This window comes from Chiloscyllium plagiosum, chromosome 11 (genome assembly GCF_004010195.1).
Source record: "Chiloscyllium plagiosum isolate BGI_BamShark_2017 chromosome 11, ASM401019v2, whole genome shotgun sequence".
Taxonomy (NCBI): domain Eukaryota; kingdom Metazoa; phylum Chordata; class Chondrichthyes; order Orectolobiformes; family Hemiscylliidae; genus Chiloscyllium; species Chiloscyllium plagiosum.
The window spans coordinates 59,714,988-59,740,632 of NC_057720.1; the positions used below are offsets into that span (position 1 = coordinate 59,714,988).

Sequence of the window (25,645 nt, forward strand, 5' to 3'; positions counted from 1 at the left end):
ACCATGTGTTGTCTTTGTTCTCCTTCTCCCTTTTAAATGTGTTGTTGTTTTGACTTTTTTTCTCTCCCAAGTTACAAAACAAAGCAACAGCATAAACCACTAATTGCAGCTCCTGGAATTCGAGGAAGTCGCCTCCAACACCTAAAGTACCTCAAAAGAGGACCAGAAATTTTTCCTGTCCTCCATCTTGGATTACCCAGAATCTGGGACCCTTTATCTTTTTCTTGCTTGAACCATCTCACCTTCTGCCATCTTTCCCATAGATTAGCTGTGCGTAAATACTGTCATTTCTAAGGCATAATAAAGATATTCAAGCTCTGAAAGTGGTGTGGTGAATTGCTTCAAAACTGATACCTAACTTCAGATGAATTGAGGTCCAAGAAATACTCATTCACACCTTACTCTAGAATTTATTTTACTAATGCTATCCAAAATTTTCAGTCCATTTCAACTCGTCTCACATGTTGATCACCTGGGACCTGAATAAGCTTTTCCCTTCATGCTTCTGACTACTTATCTTGAGGTGGATTTTCATTTGAGTAAACATCAGGCGTGATTTGGTAGCATTCTGTCCTCCTGAGTGATAAGGTTTTGGGATTAACTCCCACTTCAGGACTTGTACTTGGGTATGGCCAATATCACAGTCATTGTGATTTCAATTGAGACACGAAACTGGCACCTCATTTGCTTACTTGGGTGGATGTAAAAGATCCCATCTCCCTGTTTTGAATCTTGACCAATATTTGTCCTAAAACAACAACAGATTCTCTGTGTACTATCTTTTTGCTGTCGGAGTTTCTGGAGTGCTTTTTGGCCACCATGTTTCCTACCTTTGAAGCATAGTCGCTGTTTCAAAGTACTTTATTGGCTTTAAATCAGTCTGAGATTTCCAGTGATCTTAAAATAAACATTTAAAAAGGAAGACATGTATTTGTAATTTGGAAGTCGCATCGAGGAATTGTCTCAACGTTTGCTGATGATAGCAATTGTGAGAAACAATGCCGGATATTATAACAGAACATAGACAGGGCAGCAAACTGGTAGATATACCCTTTTAGTTCAGTGCAGAGAAATGTGATATCCTTTCCATCAAGTGTGGACCAAACAATAAAACTCCTCATGACAGGTTCTAAGGCTTTGGGGTATGTACACCTTTAAAGGTAAGAGCATAGGCATTTTGTTTCTTGGCTGTAAGGACATTGGATATAATGATGATGAATAGGTCACAATGGAAGTATTGCATGCTGTTTTGGACAGTCTGTTATAAGTGGTATTGTACCAGTGGCAAATGCAGTAAAGATTCATTAACTTTATAAAATTATCAGAAATGAGAAGTTATAACTGGGCAGAAGTGTTTTATTAATGGGTTTTTGAAAAAAAAACAAAGATTGAGAACTCTAATAAATATTTTGAGATGGTAAACAATGTAATATTGTTTGTTTTCATTGAATATGCAAAAGGGGTGCGTTTGATTTAATACAAGAAGAAATATTTAAAATATTCCATATTCTAATAACTATTTTAATTTCAGGTAACAGTTGAGGTAGAGATCATATCGTTCTAAAAAAAATTTGCTAAATGCTTCAAAATAGAAAATGTGAAAGCATATGGGGAATGCTACTACTGACGTGAAAGGCCAAATGTTTCAACCTGTGTTGGAAATTTTGACTTTTTTTAAGGACTAATTTGTTTTGGCGACAAATGGAATTTACATTTGGCATGAAATAATTTTCCACAAAATCACTAATAAGGGAACATAGAGTATTGTCTGACCAGAGCGCACTAAAATCAACTATAAAAGAATCCTGAATTTTCTTTATCTTTCTCTTTCTTTACAGCCAGTAATAACCAGTCAGCTCGGGACGATCAATAACGTCATTCAAGTGAAGAAATCTGATTTTGAAGTATTTGATGCTCTTAAACTGGACTCGCTAGAGTGTTCAGATACTTCAGGTGAGGAATGTATAGCTGTAGGGGGCACAGTCAGTCAAAATAATGTTAGTAGTTGATTAAAGGCTTTTTTTAAAAAAGATAATCCATTGGGAAAAACATGTACATCTGGGTGGCAGGATGAAATTGACAACGTATTTAACAAATTAATATTCATTTGCTTCTAGTAAAGGAAAATACTTGAATTTATATAATCTCTTTTATAACCTGGGATTGTCCCAAATGCCTGTGATCCATTGAGAAATTTTTGAAATGTAATGCTTATTGTAATATTGGAAGCATAGCAGTCAATGCCTAGATGATCTACTTTGGGTGTTGACTGAGAGGTAAGTGTTGGTAAAATATTGGAGTAAATTCCTCTGATATGCTTTAAATTGATTAAGGTAGTATTCATTTTCTTTCCAATTTGTGTGCTTATTTTGCAAAGAAAATTAGTTATCTTTGTAAGACACACCAACTAAACATTTTATTTGTGTAGTGATAGGTGTGAAATTTTAGATAATTTATGATTTTTGCATTTCTTGTTAGAGTATTTGGAAGGAACGTTAAAATTGAAGACTCTTCATGTGTATGAAAGACATCTGTAATTTTGATGATTTGACTTGTTAAACAGTATAGTGAAAGTTATCTAATGTGGTACTGAGGTACTCTGTGCCAAGAGAGAAGTAATATATACAGGGAATGTCCAGGCAACATCCATGTTTGACTAGTCCGTGTGAAATCTGGAAAATGGTCATGACATTTGGAGACTGGTCACATGTATTACCAATGTAAACTTTGGGCCTGAAATAGTTGAGAATAATACTAAAGAAAAACACCATATAATGTAGTTTAGAATACTGACCTTCCTTTCAGTTACTTCAATGGAATGGTTATTTTGAGTTCCTGCACCTACAATTTGATGTAATTCTAACCCTAACAGTGAAGAACGCCCCAGGTTTGATTTCTGGTCTGTGCTGAGTTCAGCTCGGACAGAAACTAGACTGTTGGAATTGACCTTTTCACATATGGACTAGGGTAGGGGGAAAGAAAAGCAGGGATCCTTTGTAGTGTCTCTTCAAGTGGATATTGGTTTAAAGTTACATTGGGCTTGCCTCTAATGCAACCCATTGTTAAATACTCAACGAATGCATGTTGTTTTGATTTGTAAGTGAACATTTTTTAAAATTCAGTTGTGAGATTTGGGCATCGCTGGTTGGACTCGCATTTATTACCTTTTCCATAGTTGCTCTTGGGAAGGTGGCGGTGACCTGCCTTCTTGAACTACCACGTTCTGTAGGCTGACCCACAATTTTGTAAGGGAAGGAATTCCAGGATTTTGACCCTGGAATGGCGATATATTTCCAACTCAGAATGGTGAGTGGCTTGTTGAAGAAATTGCAGGTGATGGTGTTCCCATGTCTCTGCTATCCTTGTCTTTCTCAATGGAAGTGGTCATGAGTTTGGATGATGGTGTCTTTTTTGACGTTTGGGTAAATGTCTAGAGAACACCCAGCAATTGTGAAGCTGTTATTCACCAGAATTACTGCACTCAGGAAGACAGCTTATACTTAAGTAACATAAAGTAATAATTTTTGTGGTAATTTCCAAGCATTGAATTAGAAATATTCTGTAATTCCATTTAAATGTGTGGAAAAGGAGCAGCTGAGAAGAGATTCAGTGAATGCATTCAGCTTATGGCTTGTAGTTTTAAAACCAGGATTCAAACCAGTAATGGGGAGATGTAAGAATTACATTAACTTTATAATTTAATAGTTAAACCACTTTTATAACTTCAGACAAGCAGAAATTATATTTCTCAACTTGAAGGCTTAATTAAATTTGGCAGGGCAGATGACTTGTGGATGTAGCATATCGGAACAGGTGAACACTTATGTGATCCATAGTTAGTATATCTGCAGTGAGTGCCTGTAACTTGGGGAACTGCAGCTTCATGTTTATTATCTAGATTCTGAAATGCAAGTACTATATCAGTAAGGCCTTTAATAAAGTTCCCCACAGTAGGCTATTGCACAAAATACGGAGGCATGGGATTGAGGGTAATTTAGCAGTATGGATCAGAAGTTGGCTAGCTGAAAGAAGACCGAGGGTAGTGGTTGATGGGAAATGTTCATCCTGGAATTCAGTTACTAGTGGTATATCGCAAGCACCTGTTTTGGGGCCGCTGTTGTTTGTCATTTTTATATATAATGTGGATGAGGGCGTAGAAGGAAGGGTTAGTAAATTTGTGGATGAAACTAAGGTCGGTGGAGTTGTGGATAGTGCTGAAGGATGTTGCAGTTTATAGAGGAACATAGATAAGCTGCAGAGCTGTGCTGAGAGGTGGCCAGTGGAGTTTAATGCAGAAAAGTGAGAGTTGATTCCCTTTGGAAGGAGCGACAGAAATAAGGAGTACTGGGCTAATGGTAAGATTCCTGGTAGTGTAGATGAGCAAAGATTTCTCGGTGTCCATGTACATAGATGCCTGAAAGTTGCCACTCAGGCTAATAGGGTTGTTAAGAAGGCATACAGTGTATTAGCTTTTATTGGTAGAGGGATTGAGTTTCTGAGCCATGAGGTCATGCTGCAGCTGTACAAAATTTTGGTACAGCCACACTTGGAGCATTGCGTACAGTTCTGGACACTGCATTTTTGGAAGGATGTGGAAGTTTTGGAAAGGGTTCCTATCTCTATGACTCTGTTGCCCGATATGGAGGGAACGTCTTATAAGGAAAGGCTTAGGGACTTGTTTTTGTTAGAGAGAAGGTTGAGAGGTGACTTAATTGAGACATATAAGATAACCAGAGGGTTAGATAGGGTGGACAGTGAGAACCTTTTTCTCCGATGGCGATGGCTAGCATGAGGGAGGTGATAGATATAGGACAGATATCAGAGGTAGTTTCTTTACTCAAGAGTAGTAGGGGAGTGGAACGTCTGCCTGCAACAGTAGTAGACTCGCCAGTGTTAAGGGCATTTAAATAGTCATTGGATAAACATATTGATGAAAATGGAATACTGTAGTGCAGGATAGATGGGCTTCAGATTGGTTCCATCGGTCAGTACAACATCGATGGCCGAAGGGCCTGTACTGCGCTGTAATGTTCTATGTTCAATGATGAAGTGGGGAAAGTTAACTGAGCAGTTTATTACAGAAGGTAATCATTACTACTTCAGCTAGCTGTTTCTGTTTAGGTTTGTGATCAGGGACAGGAGATTGCGACTACAGCAAGACATTTCTGGGGATTCAGAAGGTAGCAATGGAGGAGTCTTAGTCCTGGCAATATTCCGAACAGATTTGAGATTTATAGTTGAGAATATGAACTGCAGGGAGGATATACAAATTGACCGTAGCACCATGCTGCATGGAGCTACTCAAGTCAGTGCAGTTAAAAACTAATGAAGTTGTCACAGGGGAGAATGTCTTTGGGGGGAAATTACTATTCTGTATGGCCAAGGTGACAAATCTTGAAAACTCCCAAGCTGGAAAGGAATTTTGATTGAGTGTGGAAATATCCAATTATCCATGTACTCCACGTGGATGCCATTAACAAGGTAGGACTAAGAAAGTGGTTCTACAGAAGGGGTATGAATAGATAACAGGTAAGTTAAAAAGCAGAACAACAAAGGTAATAATCTCTAAATTATTATTTGAGTCACAAACAAAGATTAGAGTTGAACACATAGCTTGAAGATGGTGTGGGAGGAACGTGTTTTGATTCATGAGGCATCGGCATGAGGACTGGGGAAAAAGAAAGCTGTACCATTAGGACAGCCTGCACCTGAACTGCAGCATATTGTCAAATATATCTTGAACTGTTTGAGAGAGCTTTAAACTAAATAATGGACTGGAGGTAAGATCTATGTGAGAGAGGATTTAGAAAATTAATGTGAAAGATTAAGGCAATTTTTCAGGCTAGCAATGTGGAAATGGAAATCAAGGTGACCGGAAGAGATAGTATGTCAAACATAAGAGGGCGTAGCGAAATAAGTTCAGGGTACAGAATGAAAGGTTCTTCTTATGAATGCTATGTGAATTAATAATAAAGAATGATGAAATGAAAACAAATAAAAATAAAATGGCTAGGTCGAATATAATCTAGGAAAATGTGAGGTTATGCATTTTGGCAGTAAGAATATTATTTAAATGGAAAAAGATTGCAGCAAGCTATGGAACAGAGGCTTTTGGAAGACCTGATCCATGAATCACAAAAAGTTAGTATCCAAATTCACCAGGTAACAGGGAAGACAAATTGGATGTTGGCCTTTATTTCAAAGGGAATGGAGTATAAAAGCAGGGAGGATTTACTAAAAGCATACACGGCACTAGCCAGACCACAGCTGGAATATTGTGAATAAAAATAAAATGGCTAGGAGTTCACTGGAGTTCACTAGGTTGATAGCAGGTATGGACGGAGTATCGCTTGAGGGCAAGTTGAGTAGGTTGGGTCTATAATCATGGGAATTTAGAAGAATGAGAAGTGACCTCCTTGAAACATATGAGATCCCTAGAAGAATTGACAAGATAGATGTGGAAAGGGTGCTTCCCCTTATGGGCATTATCTCAGAACAAAGGAACATGAATTTAAGATAGAGATGAGGAGGGATTTCTTTTCTCGGAGGGTAGGGAATCTGTCAAATTCTTTACCACAGAGAGCTATTGAGGCGGGTCAGTAATTATATTCAAGACTGCAATAGATAGGTTTTTAATCATCATGGGTTATGGGGAAAAGACAGGAAAGTAGAGGATTTTCAGTCATGCTTTTATTGAATAGAAGAATAGATTTAATTGACTGAATGGCCTACTTCTGCTCCTATGTCATATAGCGTTCTAGTGTATGACATGATAGTTATTACAAAGAAATGGTTGCAAAGGAAATGTGGCTAGGAGCTGAAGATTCAAGGATGTTTGACATTTTAGAACAGGAAGAGGAGGGTGTGGTGGCTTTGATAACAAAGCTTAAGGTCAGTACAGTAATGAGAAACTATCTTGGTTTGAAGAATCAAAATGTAGACTCAGTTGGATAGAGATAAGGAGTAACAAAGGGAAGAAGTCACAGTAGGAGTGGTTTATATGCCACATGACAATTATACATATATATAAAAAAAAGGACGTTTGTAAGAAAGGTACTATAATATTTGTTTGAAATGTTGAATTTAGATTGGATTAATCAAATTGGCAAAAATAGCTGAGTGGATGAGTTCATAAGGTGTCTTTGGGAGTATTTTGAAGCTAAACATATTGAAACCAATCTGGGAACAGGCTATTTTTGACTTGGTAATATCTAATTAGGCAGGATTATTAAATAACTGCATACTCTTCATATTTACCCGGGATGTTATCACTGACAAGGCTAGCTTTATTGCCTGTCCCTAATTGACTTTGGAAATGTGGTGGTGAAAACAATGACTGCAGATGCTGGAAACCAAATTTTGGATTAGAGTGGTGCCGGAAAAGCAGAGCAGTTCAAGCAGCATCCGAGGAGCAAGAAAATCAATGTTTCGGGCAAAAGCCCTTCATCAGGAATACAGGCAGAGTGCCTGAAAGGTGAAGAGACAAATGAGAGGAGGATGGGGAGAAAGTAGCATAGAGTAGGTGAATGGGGGTGGGGATGAAGGTGATAGGTCAGAGAGGAGGGTGGAGTGGATAGGTGGAAAGGAAGATAGGCAGGTAGGACAAGTCATGGGGACAGTGCTGAGCTGGAAGTTTGGAACTGGGGTGAGGTGGGGGAAGGGGAAATGAGGAAATTGTTGAAGTCCACATTGATGTCCTGGCGTTCTTCCTCCTGGCGTCGGGTGGTGAGGGAGCGGCGGTGAAGGAGGCCCAGGACCTCCATGTCCTCGGCTGAGTGGGAGGAGGAGTTGAAATGTTGGGCCACAGGGCGATGTGGTTGATTGGTGCGGGTGTCCCAGGGATGTTCCCTAAAGCGCTCTGCTAGTAGGCATCCAGTCTCCCCAATGTAGAGGAGACCGCATCGGGAGCAACGGATACATTAAATGATATTGGTGGATGTGCAGGTACAACTTTGGATGTGGAAGGCTCCTTTGGGACCTTGGATGGAGGTGAGGGAGGAGGCGTGGGCACAGATTTTGCAGTTCCTGCGGTGGCAGGGTAGGTTGTTGGGGGGTGTGGACCTGACCAGGTAGTCACAGAGGGAACAGTTTTTGCGGAAGGCAGAAAGGGGTGAGGAGAGAAATTATCTCTGGTGGTGGGGTCCGTTTGGAGGTGGCGGAAATGTCGGATGATTTGGTTTATGCGAAGGCTGGTAGGTGGAAGGTGAGCACCCAGGGGCATTCTGTCCTTGTTACGGTTGGAGGTGTGGGGTCTGAGGAAGGAGGTGCGGGATGTGGACGAGATGCGTTGGAGGGCATCTTTAACCACATGGGAAGGGAAACTGCAGTCTCTAAAGAAGGCGGCCATCTGGTGTGTTCTGTGGTGTAATTGGTCCTCCTGAAAGCAGATAGGGCAGAGGCGGAGAAATTGGGAATACGGGTTGGCATTTTTGCAGGAGGTAGGGTGGGAAGAGGTGTAATCCAGGTAGCTGTGGGAGTTGGTGGGTTTGTAAAAAATGTCGGTGTCAAGTCGATTGTCATTAATGGAGATGGAGAGGTCCAGGAAGGGGAGGGAGGTGTCCGAGATAGTCCAGGTAAATTTAAGGTCAGGGTGGAATGTGTTGGTGAAGTTGATGAATTGCTCAACCTCATCGCAGGAGCACGAGGTGGCGCCAATGCAGTCATCAGTGTAGCGGAGAAAGAGGTGGGGAGTGGTGCCGGTGTATTTACAGAAGATGGACTGTTCTACATAGCCAACAAAGAGACAGGCACAGCTGGGGCCCATACGGGTGCCCATGGCTACCCCTTTGGTCTGGAGGAAGTGGGTGGATTTGAAAGAGAAATTGTTAAGGGTGAAGACCAGTTCAGCCAAATGAATGAGAGTGTCTGTGGAAGGGTACTGTTGGGGACGTCAGGAGAGGAAGAAACGGAGGTCTTGGAGGCCCTGGTCATGGCGGATGGAGGTGTCGTGGGATTGGATATCCATGGTGAAGATGAAGTGTTGGGGGCCGGGTGAGTCCTTTGCTGAGGACTGATTGTTCAATTTCTGATGAAGGGTTTTTGCCCGAAACGTTGATTTTCCTGCTCCTCGGATGCTGCCTGAACTACTGTGCTTTTCCAGCACCACTCTAATCCAAAATGTGGTGGTGAGCCATGTTTTCAAGCCACTGCAGTTATTCTGGCGCAGGTAAATTCACAATGCTGTTAGGAAAGGAGGATAGTAAAGGATCCTCTGAGAAGTGATCATAACCTGCTGGAATTTCACATTGTTTGATAATGGGAAATTTTGGTCTCAAACTCTTGTCTTAAACTTAAATACAGGCAATTACAAACTTATAAAGACAGAGTTAGAATGGAAAGATATGTTAAAAGATGGTACAGAAGCATTGACAAAATTTAAGGAGATATTTCACATTTTCTGTGATTGTATAGAAGATTGTACAGGAAAGTTGCATGATCCATGGTTAATCTGTGAAATTTGAGTCTGGCATCAAATCAAATAAAAAGTTGTATGATACTGCAAATGGTTAATGGTTGTCCAGATAATTGGGAATTTTTTAAAAATCTTAAGAAACTTAAGAAAAAGGAGAAATTGGAATAAACTAACAACTAATATAAATATAGACAGTAAAAAAAGTTCCATAAATGTATAAAAAGCAAAAGATCCAGCTAAAATAAGCATTCATCCCTTTTGGGATGAGTCTGGGGAATCAATAATGGCAAACAATAAAATAGCAGATTTGGATTGTATCTGTGTTCAGTATACAAAATACAGAAAACATCTCAAAAATAGGTGAAAAAAAATGCAAAAGAGAGGAAATAATTATGATCACAAGAAGAAAAATACAACCATCTCAATTAAGATCTGGAGACGGCTACTTGGCCCTCAACTGTGTTCCACACAGTTGATCTGATCTTAACCTCAACTCTACGTTCCTGCATATTGTCAATTTCATTTCTTTGTTGATCAAGAATCTATATACATGCACCTTAAAGATATTTAAAACATCTATCTCCATCGAAGTAGAGAATTTCAAAGACACTCACCCCCCCCCCCCGAGTGAAAAAAGGTTCTCCTTACATTGAATTTGTGCTAGTAATAGGGAAATCAATGAGACTAAACGCTGACGACGTCCCCAGAACTGATGTTCTGCATCTGAGGGTCTGAAATGAATGGTGAAGAAATAGTGGGTGAATTAGTTGTATCCTTCTAAAGTTCCCTAGATCATGAGAAATAGGAACAGGAGTAGGCTGTTCAGCTCCTTGAACCTGTTGCATCATTCAGTAGGGTCCTGGCTGATTCCTCACGTCCACTTTTCTGCCCTTTTCCCATAAGCCTTGACTCTCCTTGCTACATGTGCAACCGGTAATCAGGAAGGCTAGTGGCGTATTGGACCTTATTTCAAGTGTGTTGGTGTATATGAGTAGGGAAGTCTTACTGTAATTGTATGAGGTGCTGATGAGAGCACATCTGGAGTATTGTGAGCAGTTTTGGTCCCCTTATTTAAGGAAAGATATAATTTCATCGGAGGCAGTTCAGAGAAGGTTCACTAGGATGATCCCTGGTATAGAGGTGTGGTCTTATGAGCAAAGGCTAAACAGCCTGGGACTTTACTCGACTGGAGTTTAGAAGTGGTCATCTCGTTGAAATGTATAGAAAGGAAACGAGAGGGTGTTTCCTTTCATGGAAGGTTCTAAGACCAGAAGGCAGTCTCAAAATAAATGGGTTCAAATTTAAGACTGAGTTGAGGAGGAATGTCTTTTCTCAGAGGAATTTGAGTCTTTAGATCCCCTTGTCACAAGAGCTGTGGGGGCAGAGTCTGTGTATTTTCAAGGCTGAGATAGACTCTTTATCAGTTGGGGAATCGAGGATTACGAGCAAAGGGCAGGAAAATGGATGTGAGGAATTTCGGACCAACCATGGTCCTGTTGATTGGCGGAACAGGCTGAAGGGGCCTAAAGGCTATCTTGATCTTAATACTGGTAGCAATAAGAATCTCAGCCTTGAATATACACAAGAACTCTGCTGTTGCAGCTCTCTGTGGCAAGAAGTGCCAAAGACTCAGAACTCTCTCAGAGAAGAAATCTAACCTCATCTTCAGTCTTAACTTAGCATCCCTTTATTCTGAGATTATATCCTCTGGTCTTAGACCCTCTAATGAGGGGATACATCCTCTCAGCATTTAGCCTGTCAAGCCCCTTAGGAATCCTCTATTTTCCAATGAGATAGAGTCATAGAGATGTACAGCATGGAAACAGACCCAACACATCCATGCCGACCAGATATCCCAACCCAATCTAGTCCCACCAGCCAGGACCCGGTCCATGTCCTTCCAAACCCTTCCTATTCATATACCCATCCAGATGCCTTTTAAATGTTGCAATTGTACTCGCATCCACCACTTCATCTGGCAGCTCATTCCATACATTTACCACACTCTGCATGAAAAAGTCTCCCCTTACGTCTCTTTTATATCTTTTACCCTCTCACCCTAAACCTATGCCCTCTCGTTCTGGATTCCCCCACCCCAGGGAAAATACTTTATCTATTTATCCTATCGATGCCTCTCATGATTTTATAAAGCTCTATAAGGTCACCCCTCAGCCTCTGACGCTCCAGAGAAAACAGCCCCAGCCTGTTGAACCTCTCCCTATAGCACACATGCTCTAACCCGGGCAACATCCTTGTAAATTTTTGCTGAACCCTTTCAAGTTTCACATCATCTTTCCAATAGGAAGGAAACCAGAATTGCACGCAGTATTCCAACAGTGGCCTAACCAATGTCCTGTATAGCCGCAATGTAACCTCCCAACTCCTGTGCTTAGTATTCTGACCAATAAAGGAAAGCATACCAACACCTTCTTCACTATCCTGTCTACCTGCGACTCCACTTTCAAGGAGCTATGAACCTGCACTGCAAGGTCTCTTTGTTCAGCAACACTCTCTAGGACCTTACCAGTAAGTGTATAAAACCTGCTAAGATTTGCTTTCCCAAAATGCAACACCTCGCATTTATCTAAATTAAACTCCATCTGCCACTTCTCAGCCCATTGGCCTATCTGATCAAGGTCCCATTGTAATCTGAAGTAACTTTCTTCGCTGTCCACTACACCTCCAATTTTGGTGTCATCTGCAAACTTACTATACTTTTATGCTCACATCCAAGTCATTTACATAAATGACGAAAAGTAGTGAACCCAGCACTGATCCTTGTGGCACTCCACTGGTCACAACCCTCCGCCATCACCCTTTGTCTTTACCTTTGAGCCAGTTCTGTATCCAAATGGCTAGTTCTCCCTGTATTCCATGAGATCTAACCTTGCTAACCAGTCTCCAATGGGGAACCTTGTTGAATGCCGTCCATTTAGATAACGTCCACCACTCTGCCCTCATCAATTCCCGTTGTTACTTCTTCAAAAAACTCAAACAAGTTTGTGAGACATGATTTCCCATGCACAAAGTCATGTTGACTATCCCTAATCAGCCCTTGCCTTTCCAAATACATGTACATCCTGTCGCTCAGGACTCTCTCCAACAACATGCCCACCACTGACATCAGGCTCACTAGTCTATAGTTCCCTGACTTGTCCTTACCACCTTTCTTAAACAGTGGCATCACATTAGCGAACCTCCAGTTTTCCGGCACCTCACCTGTGATTATCAGTGATACAAATACCTTCGTAAGAGGCCCAGCAATCACTTCCCCAGCTTCCCACAGAGTTCCAGGGTACATCTGATCAGGTCCTGGTGATTTATCCACTTTTATGCATTTCAAGACATTCAGCACTTCCTTCTCTGTAATATGGGCATTTTTCAAGATGTCACCATCTATTTCCCTACATTCTATATCTTCCATGTCCTTCTCTACAGTAAATACTGATGCAAAATACTAATCTCCCCATTTTCTGCGGCTCCACACAAAGGCCGCCTTGCTGATCTTTGAGGGGCCCTATTTTCTCCCGAGTTACCCTTTTGTCCTTAATGTATTTGTAAAAACCCTTTGGATTCTCCTTAATTCTATACTCGATCTATCCTGCCTATACCTTACATATGCTTCCTCTTTCTTAACCAAAACCTCGATTTCTTTAGTCATCCAACATTCCCTACACCTACCAGCCTTTCCTTTCACCCTAACAGGAATATACTTTCTCTGGACTCTCGTTATCTAATTTTTGATGGCTTCCCATTTTCCAGCTTCCCTTTTCCTGCGAACATCCGCCCCCAACCAGCTTTTGAAAGTTCTTGCCTAATACTGTCAAAATTGGCCTTCCTCCAATTTAGAACTTCAACTTTTAGATCTGGTCTATCCTTTTCCATCACTATTTAAAAACTAATATAATTATGGTCACTGGCCCCAAAGTGCTCCCCCACTGACACCTCAGTCACATGCCCTGCCCCATTTCCCAAGAGTAGGTCAAGTTTTGCACCTTCTCTAGTAGGTACATTCACATACTGAATCAAAAAATTGTCTTGTATGCACTTAACAAATTCCTCTCCATCTAAACCCTTATGGCAGTTCCAGTCTATGTTTGGAAAGTTAAAATCCCCTACCCATAACCACCCTATTATTCTTACAGATACCTGACATGTCCTTACAAATTTGTTTCTCAATTTCCCTCTGACTATCAGGGGGTTTATAATACAATCCCAATAATGTGATCATCCCTTTCCTATTTCTCAGTTCCACACAAATAACTTGCCCGGATGTATTTCTGGGAATATCCTTCCTCCGTGCAGCTGTATTGCTATCCCTTATCAAAAATGCGACTGCCCCTCCTCTCTTGCCTCCCTTTCTATCCTTCCTATAGCATTTGTATCCTGGAACATTAAGCTGCTAGTCCTGTCCGTCCCTGAGCCATGTTTCTGTAATTGCTATGATATCCCAATCCCATGTTCCTCACCATGCCCTGAGTTTATCTGCCTTCCCTATTAGGCCTCTTGCATTGAAATAAATGCAGTTTAATTTATCAGTCTTACTTTGTTCTCTGCTTTGTCCCTGCCTGCCCTGTTTGACTCGCTTCTGTTCTCAATTGTACCAGTCTCAGATTGATCTCTTTCTTCACTATGTCTCTGTGTCCCACGCCCACCCACCTTACTAGTTTAAATCCTCCCCAGCAGTTCTAGCAAATCTCCCTGCCAGTACATTAGTCTCCTTCCAATTTAGGTGCTATCCGTCCTTCTTGTACAGGTCACTTCTACCCCAAAAGAGATTCCAATGATAAAAAATTATGAATCCTTCTCCCATACACCAGCTCATCTGTTCCATCCTCCTATTCTTACCATCACTAGCTCATAGCACCAGGAGTAATCCAGATATTACTACTCTCGAGAACCTCCTTTTTAAATTCCTTCTAACTCTCTGTAATCTCCCTTCAGAATCTCAACCTTTTCCCTTCCTATGTCATTGGTTCCAGTGTGTACAATGACCTCCTGCTGGCCCCTCTTCCCCCTCCCCCCCCATTGATCCTTGATCCTGGCACCATGGAAGCAACACACCATTCTGATGTTTCGCTGTTGGCCACAGAAACGTCTGTCTGTACCTCTGACTGGAAAGTCCCCTAACACAATTGATCTCTTGGAACCCAACATACCTCTCATTGCATTACGTCTCAATACCAGAAACTTGGTTGTTTGTGCTACATTCCCCTGAGAATCCATTACTTGCTTGAAATTGGAATAGCCATAGAAGACTCCTGCACTAACTGCATACCTCTCTTATCTTTCCTTGAGTTAACCCATCTATGTGACTGTATCTGCGACTTTCCCCCCTTCCCATAACTGCCATCCATCACATTCCCTTGCTCTTGTAAATTCCTCATTGCCTCTAACTGTCTCTCCAACCGATCCATTTGATCTGATAAGATTCGCAACCAACGGCATTTATTGCAGATATAATCCTCAGTAACCCATAAACTCTCCCTAAACTCTCACATCTGACAAGAAGAGCATATCACTCTAGTAAAGGCCATGTTTGCTCCTTCACAATCTATAGACCCAGAAAATAGCACTGTCTTATTCCTCTGCACAACACTGCTCCAGGTTAAATTAATTGTTATGGCTTTTATTTTAATCAAGAGTCATATCTCAATAAAACATAAAATCAAGAAAGAACCCACTGTACTCATTACTGCAGACTTACTGTTAGGCCACGCTTAAGTATTCACTTCTGTTTCTGTGCTGTGACCTCTCCCAAACAGGTTCCTCATTCGTCAAAATTCCAAAGAGTAGAGTCCTAACCTGTTTATCCTTTGTTCATAAGATAATCCCTGTACACCTAAAATCATCCTAGTGAACCTTTTCTTAACTGCCCGCAATGAAATAATATCTTTGGTAAAATAAGTGGACCAAAACTGTGCCCAGTACTTCAGATGTGGCCTCCCCAGTGCCTTGTACAGTTGCAAATGTAACACCACTATTCAAGAAAGGAGAGAGACAAAAAGCTAGAAACTATAGACAAGTTAGTTTAAAATATTCCATAATTAAGGAGGTAGTAGTCGGGTATGTAGAAAATTACAATAAAGTTATTATGTTTTTGTGAAAGAGAAATTTTGTTTGACAATTTTATTTTGTTTGTTGATATTGTAACAAGAAAGTAAATAAAGAGGAACCAATAAATGTAACATATTTGCATCTCCAAACAAGTATTTGATAAGATGCCACATAAAGGTACTGTGTTAGGATTGAGATATTAACACTTAGAGACAGACTGACTAACAGGAATCAGAGTCGAGATACATGGATTATTCTCAAGTTGGCAAGCTAATTAGTGATTACCATTGGGAATAGTGCCCAGTCCTCAACTGTAAGTAGAGTCTAAAATCCAGCTATCCAAACAGATTGTCTGAAAACTCATCACTTGTTGGCATAAATTTTAATTGAATACATTATTTTAAACATACTTGGAAAATTTGGTGAGGTACTGCATTGTCTCTAGAATAGTTCTGGCTTAATGTACTGTCTGTTTAATGCTCCAAGTGAGCCTCGAACACACATGGCCTAGCTTAACCCGAATTACGAATGATCGGAACGTATGACTGAAAATCCGGAAATATCCAAATTTCTGCACCGCCTTGATTCCGAGGTTGCTAGATTTGTTATTGTACCTATATTAATGATTTATATCTGTTATCTATATTAATGACTTGGATGAAGGGACAGACTGTATAATAGCCAAATTTACTTATGATTTAAATCGAAGTAGAAAATTCTGAAGATGATGCAAAGAATCTGCCATGGTATTTCGGTCAGTTGAGTGATTGGCCAACAGTTTGCAAATGAAGTATAATGTGGGAAAATGTGAGGTTGTCCACTTTGGCAAGAAAAATGAAAAAGATTAAATAGTAGGAAGCTGCAGAATGCTAAGGTAAAAGGGGTCCTGGTATCTGTGGACATGAATCAAAAATGACAGGAGTAATTGGAAGAGCAAATGTAATGTTGATTTTTATTTGCCAGGAGGATGAAACCTAAAAGTGGGGAACTGTTGCTAAATGACCAGGACATTGGTTGAACTATACTGGAGTACTGTGAACAGTTTTGGTAGAAGCAGAAAGGAGGTGTCCACTTCTGGTGGAAGCTAGAATTAGTTAGTGTTTAAAAATGTGAGGGAGTCTCTGATTTAAGATGGATGAGCAGGAAATTCTTTTCTTGGAAGATCAGTAGTGTTTGGAGTTCCTTTCCACAGACTGCAGTTAGGATTGGTCATTGAATATATTCAAAGCTGAGTCAGACAGATTTTTCTTTGATTGATAAGGGAGTTGAGGGTTATGGAGAACCTGGAAGAAAGTGGAGTTAAGGTCACCATCAGCATTGCCATGACCTTGAATGACTGAACAGGCTCAATGCACTGAAAAGCCTGCTCCTATAACTTAGTGTTGAATTGGATGGGCTGTATACAATGATGCCACACTATGGTCTGAGAGGAAACAAACCATTTTTTTATTATTTGTATACATTTTTATACTGATGTAATATTCCATTTATTTTAGATTTGTCAAGCTCCCCTCCAGGTCCATATCATCAGGATATATATGTGTTGAGACCTGAAGAACGTTTTAAGGCGCCTCCCATTTTACCTCCCCATCTTCTCCAGGTCATTCTCAACAAGGACACACACATTTCAGTAAGTTAATTAAAATGATTAAGTTGCTGGTGTAACCACAAACAAATCTGTTATTTCATCTTCTCATTTAGTCCCTGCGTTATTCCAACTGATTTCAATTTATATATAATTTTAAATCTTCAGAACCCTCTAATAGTACATACAAGACAGAGGCAGGAACGCAGTGTTTTTAAATGCATTTGTCAAGTGCTTATGTGGAAGAAAGGACACATTTTGTTTTTTCCAGAAATAAACTCCAACCTTAAATTCTATCAATGAATCATCAAAGGTATGTTATAATATTTAAAAAAAAAACACACAGATTATCTATTCATTTATCTCATTGCTCTCTTTGGAACCTCTGTGCAGAAATTGGATTTGTTTCACAAGATTATAAGAGTTAAAATATTTCAGAAGTACTTAATTAGTTATAAACTATTGTGACAGCCTGAAATTGTGAAAAGTACTATGTAATTCCCAGTTCTTTCTATTACTTATGTTGCTCCATTTTCCTACAACCTGTAATATTAATATTAAATTTCAGTTGTCTGCTCAACTGAATAACCAAACAACTCTTTCTTTACAAGCTGTTTCTTTTGTCCTTATTGCTGCTTCTGTTTTGGTGCCCTCTGGAACTTTAAGCTTCTAACTAAATTTTGCAACTTATGTAGCTATGAAACTACTGGAGTCCAAATACAGGTTGTTCTACTATATCGTGCATTTCGTCAACATAAATTCGCTGTAATGCAATTAATGAATTGGGAACGCTGTTTCTCAATAGTGACCTTCTAAAAGTATGTTGGCTGTAACATGATTACAGTACCAACATTTTAAATGCTGTTTCTAAAGCGTGATTTTTCTCAAACATGGGATTGCACAAGAACGTAAACATCGTGTTATAGAAGAACTGACTGTACTGAGGTCCACAATTCTGCAATTTCAGTCAATTTGACTGCAACAACCTAGTTACCACAACATTTCTCACCAGTATACACCATTTTTTTATTTTCAAAAATAAATTCTATCTCACATTCTGTTCAGGTTTTCCATGATTTGTAGTTTTGCTAAATGTTCTGTGCAGGAAATTGTTAAAGATATTCTATAAATTTATAAGGCTACTCACCATGAATCTTCTCCATTTTAAATAACTGTTGACTATTAAAATAATTTTGATTATTAGATAAGTATTTGTGTCATTTTAAATTATTTTACCTGTTTCAGTGTTACTGTCTCTGCTTAGACCTGTCACTCATAGAATTATCAGTTATTGGAGATCATACTTTCATAGGAATCCAGACGTTTCTTTTCTATTCTTCCCTGTTTTCCTCACATAAACATAATCTAGTCCAGGGGATTTGTCAGTGTTAAATCCTCTTGTATTTATGAAATACATTGCACTGATTTCAGATGATCCTGCAAGTCGAGATGCATTTAATTTGGAAGACAAAACTGTATTTTCCTCAAGTTCCAATTTAGTCCTTAACTACTGTTTCGCTGTTTTATTTATGAATCCTTCACCCTTTAAAACCCAGTTCTTTTTCAATCCATTCTTGCACTTTTCTATTTTCCTTCCACAGTTGTCTCACCTTTCCTGAAGTTTTTGTTTCCCTTCTGACTTCAGGATTTGATCTGGATTGCAGTTTGATACAAATAGTTCAGATTGGAATTATATTATTTGTTGATTTTTAAGCAGCCTTCAGAGATCTGTTGCAAACTTGTTTTACAGTTCAACTAATTATTAATCTTTATTCTATAATCTATGTAAGCCATTGGTAGACTGCAAGATTAATCAGCATTTTACCTTGTTCACCTAGTGTGATCCAGCTTTACTACCTGAACCGAACCATGTGATGTTGAATCATCTATATGCACTTTCCATAAAAGTAAGTTGGTTGTATATTTCAAATTCTATTGAGTCCTTAAAATATTCAAGCCTTGATAGCTACTCAGAATTACTAAAAACTCTAAGCACAGTCTTCTTGAGTTTAGCTACATACTTAGGAGAATCCTATACTTATCACCTACAACTCCAAGGGAATAAGCAGTGTTTTAAAACTTTGTCTTACGCGTATGCCATTCATTGTGGAACCTTATGTCAGACATTTTAGGTCTTGCATGACTGTGTGGCTCCAGGTTGTTCTTGGTAGTCGTATTTGATCAGGCAATATTTTCTGAACATAAATAAGAACAGAAATTCTGAGAAAACTCAGCAGGCAGGTCTGGCAGCATCTGTGGACAGAAAACAAAATTAATATTTCAATTATAATTTTCAGCACATTTTTTATTTCAGATTTCCAGTATCTGCTGTGTTTTATTTTTAGTTTAGTTGATGTTGCAAACAGTTGTTTTTGTTTGAGACTGATTTTGAACATTGCAGATTATATTGTGCTTTCTACATATGACAGACCATATATTTCAGGATTCTTCATCAGAGCCACTACTTTCAGAACAAGTGATGCATTACAGTTGATGGTGTGCAATCTGGTCTGCTCCGAGTTACAAAATAATAATCTTTCAGGGGCACCCCTTGAGGACTGCTTTTTGATTTTCAGAGTTAATTTTAAGGTTTTAGGAGCTTTTTCTCTTCTTTCCCACTAACTCCGTTATTAGTTGATGCAGTCATGTGGTAATATTACCTTCCATATTTATAAAAAAAAAACCTGGTTGGATTTCTGGTTGAGTGACCTTTCCTCAGAACACTGGGAAGGGTCACTTGACCTGAAATGTTAACTCTGAATACTCTCCCCAGATGCTGCCAGACCGGCTGAGCTTTTCCAGCAATTTCTATTTTTGCCTTCTATATTTATGTTGATCTCCAGGGCATTGGATTTGCACAAAGGAAGATTTAGACGTTCATCAATATCCTCAATAAATAATATCAGCCCTATTAGATTTTAAACGACAACACAGAATAAAAACATTAATTTTCTCGATATCACAAGTCAACAAGCGTGAGTTATCAAATGGTGTTTTCAAAATAACTTTTGGATGCTCCTTTACAGAAAAAGTCATCCCCCAAACTGATGAGATCACACCTTTTCCATTGTATATTTACAAAGTGAGAATATTTTAAACAATCACCACTATCCTTTCTACTGAATTTCAGATCTCATCTCAGATTTAAATTTAGCAATTGACAATGTTCATTGCAATAGCATTCATTGCAATTTTCCCATAGACTAGCTTTATAAATTTACTAATAAACCTATCACAGAAAACACAGGAGACAATCAGTCTACAATTGGAGGAGCAATTCTTCATCCTTTCCTTCTATTCTATTTGTGAGGCATTCTTTTCTCTGGTCATCCCTGTGAATCTTATCAGATGATTTGGGCTTTTGGGGGCAGATTTTCAGTGCCCTCATGTATGTGCTGCTGCTTGCAGAAATGCAGAAGTCTCAGAAATGCGCTTCAGGCGTTAGGAGGACTTCAATCAGCTCTTCTCAGATGAGGCTAATAGCAGTGTTTTATTATCATTTTGAACTGGACAATTTATTAATTCATAACGCTTACAAAGAAACTTAGTGTTGTCAAAGGCATTCCTTGTGCAGTTGGATTTCTAAGTTGCCCCATCTCACTTGCTTTCTAAAGACACAGTTCTGACAGTCTTGACAAAAGGTTTGCCTACAATATTCCACAAGAGTCAAATAAAATCTTAATACTATGGATTCTGTAAACCTGAAATAAAAAGTAAATTCTGGAGAAACTTAGCATATCTGGCATCATCTGTGGAGAGAAAAATAGAGTTAAAATTTCAAGTCCAATATGACTTAAGACTTTAAGAATGGACTTGAATGCTGAACTTATTTCTCTCTCTACAGTTAAATAATTGACAGATGATTGGTTGTGCAATGTGCAAATTAGCACAGGTTAAATAAAACTGAATCATAGAATTATACAGCATAGAAACACAACCTTCAGTCCAACCAGTCTGTGCTGATCATAATCCCAAACTAAACTCGTACCACTTGCCTGCGCTTGGCCCATATCCCTCCAAACAATGCTTTTCCTTATACAAAATGAGCCATCTTTTTGGAGCTAGTATTTGAAAGACAACTGGAGAAAATACTCTGTCTTCCTGCTGAATTTTCTTCTGCTGCAGTCTGAATATTTCAAGGCATGAAGGGATAGGTCCTACTCTGCTAAGAATGCCAAATAGTTAGTGTCATAACTCACCCAGCAAGAGAGCTCTCTCTAGTGGCCAGATACCATAACAATCATGAATGCCATGACATCTTAGTGACATTAGTTCATCCCAACACTGGATTTATAGTCAGGAAGAATTTCCATGTAGTACTCAGTTTATACAGATTTTCCAATACTAACAATATAGACAGTTGCCTATGAGATTTCAGTGGGCCAACCGAAAGTGAGAACCAAACTAATGAAATTTTAGATAAGATATATTATGCAATTGTAGCTGTTGAGAAAAAAGTCAAATAAAAGTGAAAATGGCAGCCAATAAGAATTTAGAAAGTAAGTGCACTTGACACAGGAGCATTCTCTAGGCTTCATAAATTCAACCTAGGCTGCTGCAGCGCTGCACTGGTCCATACTGGTCCACAATATTTCTTCAAGGCCCCCATGAAACTTGCTTCTTTATGCCAGCGGACAGCCAATCTGATATAAGTCACAAACTCTGGCCACTACCTTGAGAATGCTCACTCCAGTGGAGAGCTAAAAGCTGAAGGTTTATTGTCTATCCTGTCTTCGTTCTGGGCTTTGTGCTTTCTTTACCAAAACTGAGACATGCTATTTAACAAAAATAGTATTTTTTACATTAAAATGTGTGTGATATTGACTCTTTCTTTCTATACATGTCAATATCCTTGCCCTCCTGTTTATCCTTATACACCTTGAGCATTTAGTCTAATTTGATAATTGTTTTTCAGTCTGAGAGATTGAGGTGAGAAAGGAATTGAACTTAATATAATTATATTTTCAAACTTCCAATAATAGCCGCTAGAGTATGTTTCCACAGATGCTGAAAACTCTTTGGTAACATTTTCAAATGCTCATTGCTTAATTTGTGTCCCAGGCCAACATATTGAACTTTCAGAAACAAACCTAGGTCTCATTCTGACAGAAGAAGGACATACAAAATGATAGTCAGGAAGAACTCTGGAATGGTAACCCCCGCAAGGGAGCTGAGTGGCTTATTGTACTTATTGCGATTTAGATACAGTCAGTTAACTCAGTAGAGATTATACATTGTATGTGAAACATTCCTAATCTCTGTGGCTTATTTGTGCAGCAATTAGTTGATTTACAAAATTGAGCTACTGTGGTGGGGGGGGGGGGAGCCCCTTATTCACACCATCATCAGCCATGATTTTCACAAGCCAGGCTTGAGAGGCTGAATTGATCTGTTTCTATTCAGAAATCTTAACTGCACCTCAATGAGCTGATTTAATTGATTTATGCAATTTCTGAGTAAGTGAACTTGACAATTCATATTAAAGGAAGAGTTGTTTTAACTTATGTCAAAATTTGATTCCTAGCTCAATAATGAGAAAATTGTTTTTCATTGTAGTTTAACTGCATTATTTTCCACATAGTAGAAGCTCATTACTCCACAGTACTATTGGTTGCTCAATGATTTAGTACCTCAACTGATCTTCATTTGAACAACCTGCTTAAACATGTCAAGATGAATTTAAAGTCAATGCTGTACTTCAGTTTTTTAACAAATACCTTGCTTTTCTATCCTAGGATGGTGTGATGGTTCTTAGTGCCACCCATCGATATAAGAAGAAATATGTTACTACTTTACTCTATAAGCCAATCTGATCTGCCATTTCTAGCCAGCATGCTCAAATGGTAAATTAATGTCTGTTAGTTGGCTATTCAGTGATGGAGCTTCATTAGGATTTTAGCAGTTTGTGTTGGTTGCCTTCTACATAATAGTTACAAGCACTTTACCAGATTGACGTGCAAGTGTGACACAATGCTATGGCATCAACTAGGGCAATGCAGAATGTTTACTTTAGATTTGTACTTTGGGAAACTTGAAATGCATCTGAAATTGAGGAGCTATCTCAGCCATGATGAGCTGTTTTACAAGGAAAAACTTACAGTTGAAATTCAAATGATTTTGAAATATTTCAAAAATCCTAGTATTTTAATTTATTACATTTGACTTCGGGGAGTGAAACAACTTTTTTATTTTAGTAAAATAAATTTTTTGATTGAAATCTTTGACTGTTTAGTATGTAGAAATGTGCTATCTTTTAATACCTGAACCTTTATATGTAGCAGCACAGCTATTTAATTTAATGTAGATGCACTGGTGTGAATATTTTTGATGGAACTTATTATCTAGAATATTGGTTTGCAAAATGTGAAGTACACCAAATAATGATTTCCCCCCAGCTAGCAAATGTATTTAAGAAGCTGTTTAAAGGATCGACAAAAATAAAACAAAAAATTGTAATTAGAGTTTTAATATTAGAAACTGGTTAAAACTCCATTTGCACAGAGTTGATGCATTGAACAGAGGATTTTTGTTGTGATTTTAAATAATGATAAATAAGTTCAGAATCCTGCTGACTGGTGAAACTGGCAGATAGGTGAAATTAAATGCAGAGAAGTGTGAAATGATACACTTTGATAGCAGAATGAGAAATGGTAATATAAACCAAATTGTACAGTTGGCTGCAGGGGAACACCGATATGGAACTGAACAAAGATCCTAGAGAGCAACAGGACAAGTTGAGAAGTTTTGTTTGTTAAAGAAAAACATCTGGGATCCTTGGCTTTAGCAATAGTGACTTCAGAGTATGAAACGTCATATAGTAAGCAAAGCCTTTTGCAAGATGTACCAAGAATGAGGGACTTCAGTGAAGTGAACAGAATTTTAAAAATCTGGGGGTTATTCTCTTGAGGGCAGAAATAATTAAGATTATGAGTGATCTTGATAATGTAAATAAAGAAAAAGTAGTTTCCAGTAGTCAGAGGATATGGATGGAGGTTGACTACAAAACGACTAGAAGCAACATTTGTGAAGAACAAGTTGTCATGATCCGGACTGCACTGCCTGAAAGGAAATTGATTCAATAGTTTCTTCTAAAAGGAATTGGATAAATACTTGAAGGGAACATATTTACAGAGCTATGAGGAAAGAGCAGGAGGGTGCGATAATCATTCTTTTGAAGAGCCAGCACAGGTGCAATGATTGACTGGCTTCCTCCTGATGAAAGGTTTTTGCCCGAAACATCGATTTTCCTGCTCCTTGGATGCTGCCTGACCTGCTGTGCTTTTCCAGCACCACTCTAATCTTGACTCTGATCTCCAGCATCTGCAGTCCTCACTTTCGCCTGGCATCCTTCAGTGCCATGTCATTCAGCGATTCAATGAAAGGGCAGCTAGGAGAGCATTATAGCCATGGAATCATTTTTGCTAATGATTTCGGATCAAGTTGATCTAACTGATTGTTCCGCCAGTTGAATTACTGCCAAGTGACAAGTCAAGAGTCTTTATTTCATTTTAAGATGCAGATGCTGCAGGGACATTTAATTTTTATCAGTGCTAATAATTGAAACTAATCTAAAGCTGCAAGTTAAAAGTGCACAAGCATGAAGATTTGAAATAACTATCTTATTTGAATATCAAAGTCTAATAGCTGGGGTTGTTGCTCATCTGCAGAAACTGAATTGGGAAATAATTTATATTCCCAAGTATTTGAAGCAATCGCTGGCTGATTTGTCACTTGCTAGCAGAACTGGAGTACAGTAACTATGCATTATAAGGTAAATTTGTTAGCACCCTGGAAAAGCTTTCCTTTGAAACAATGGGAAACATGACATTTGAGTTGTACCAAATGATCCAGTGTTCTGAGGGCAGTACAAATTGTTTGAAGAATTTCAAAGCCTTATATTGTTGATTCTTTGCACTCCTTTGTGATTGAATAGCAAGTATGTTTCCTGTACAGATTTTTGTTGGAGCACAAAGTGGTCTAGATTTGTGTGTGGAATAGCATGAATATTTGTCTTTACAGATACTGGAGTGCACTTCCTGTATAAATTGATGTGTATACTATATAAGGTTGTAACAAAAATAAAATCAGCTTATTACATAATGGCTGGTGCTTTCTTAACCATAAGCCCCAATTTTGTTGTGTAATATATTCACAGTTCACACACACCTACAAAGATGATGCATTTTCTTATCACAGACATTGAAGATAAGGTGAACTTGATATATGTTAGAAATTAAAACCACTTGGATCAGTTGTTTTCTTGTTTAGCATTAGTGTTAGTTACCACACCTGTATTCAAGAATGTAGTGCTTTTACTTTCTTTGTAAATTTTTGCAATGAAATATTATTTAAATGCATCTTTCAAAAGTCCAAGGAGAAATATAATTTTTTTTTTTAAAATTTGCATCAGTGTTTACTGTGGAGAAAGACATGGATGATATAGAATGTGGGGAAGTAGATGGTGACATCTTTGAAAAATGTCTCTATTACAGAAGAGGTGGTGCTGGATGTCTTGAAATGCACAAAAGTGGATAAATCCCTGGACCTGTTCAGGTGTACTCAATGGGAAGCTAGGGAAGTGATTATTGAGT

At 38.8% G+C, this 25,645-nt stretch overlaps 1 protein-coding gene across 3 annotated transcripts in view; it reads left to right on the top strand.

Annotated features, from left to right (window-relative positions):
• LOC122554443 (5'-AMP-activated protein kinase subunit beta-2-like) overlaps positions 1 to 25,154 on the top strand; it is a 46,106-nt gene extending 20,952 nt beyond the window's left edge. For 2 of the 3 annotated variants that reach the window (XM_043699503.1, XM_043699502.1), the window contains 4 exons: positions 1,839 to 1,953; positions 16,966 to 17,099; positions 18,893 to 18,961; positions 22,790 to 25,154. In XM_043699503.1, coding sequence (XP_043555438.1) covers positions 1,839 to 1,953; positions 16,966 to 17,099; positions 18,893 to 18,961; positions 22,790 to 22,867 — 396 coding nt within the window. In that variant the 3' untranslated portion in view covers positions 22,868 to 25,154. Of the gene's footprint in view, positions 1 to 1,838; positions 1,954 to 16,965; positions 17,100 to 17,222; positions 17,368 to 18,892; positions 18,962 to 22,789 lie in introns of all 3 variants that reach the window. The other variant, XR_006312998.1, reaches the window with a different exon arrangement.
• Positions 25,155 to 25,645: the final 491 nt, after the last annotated feature.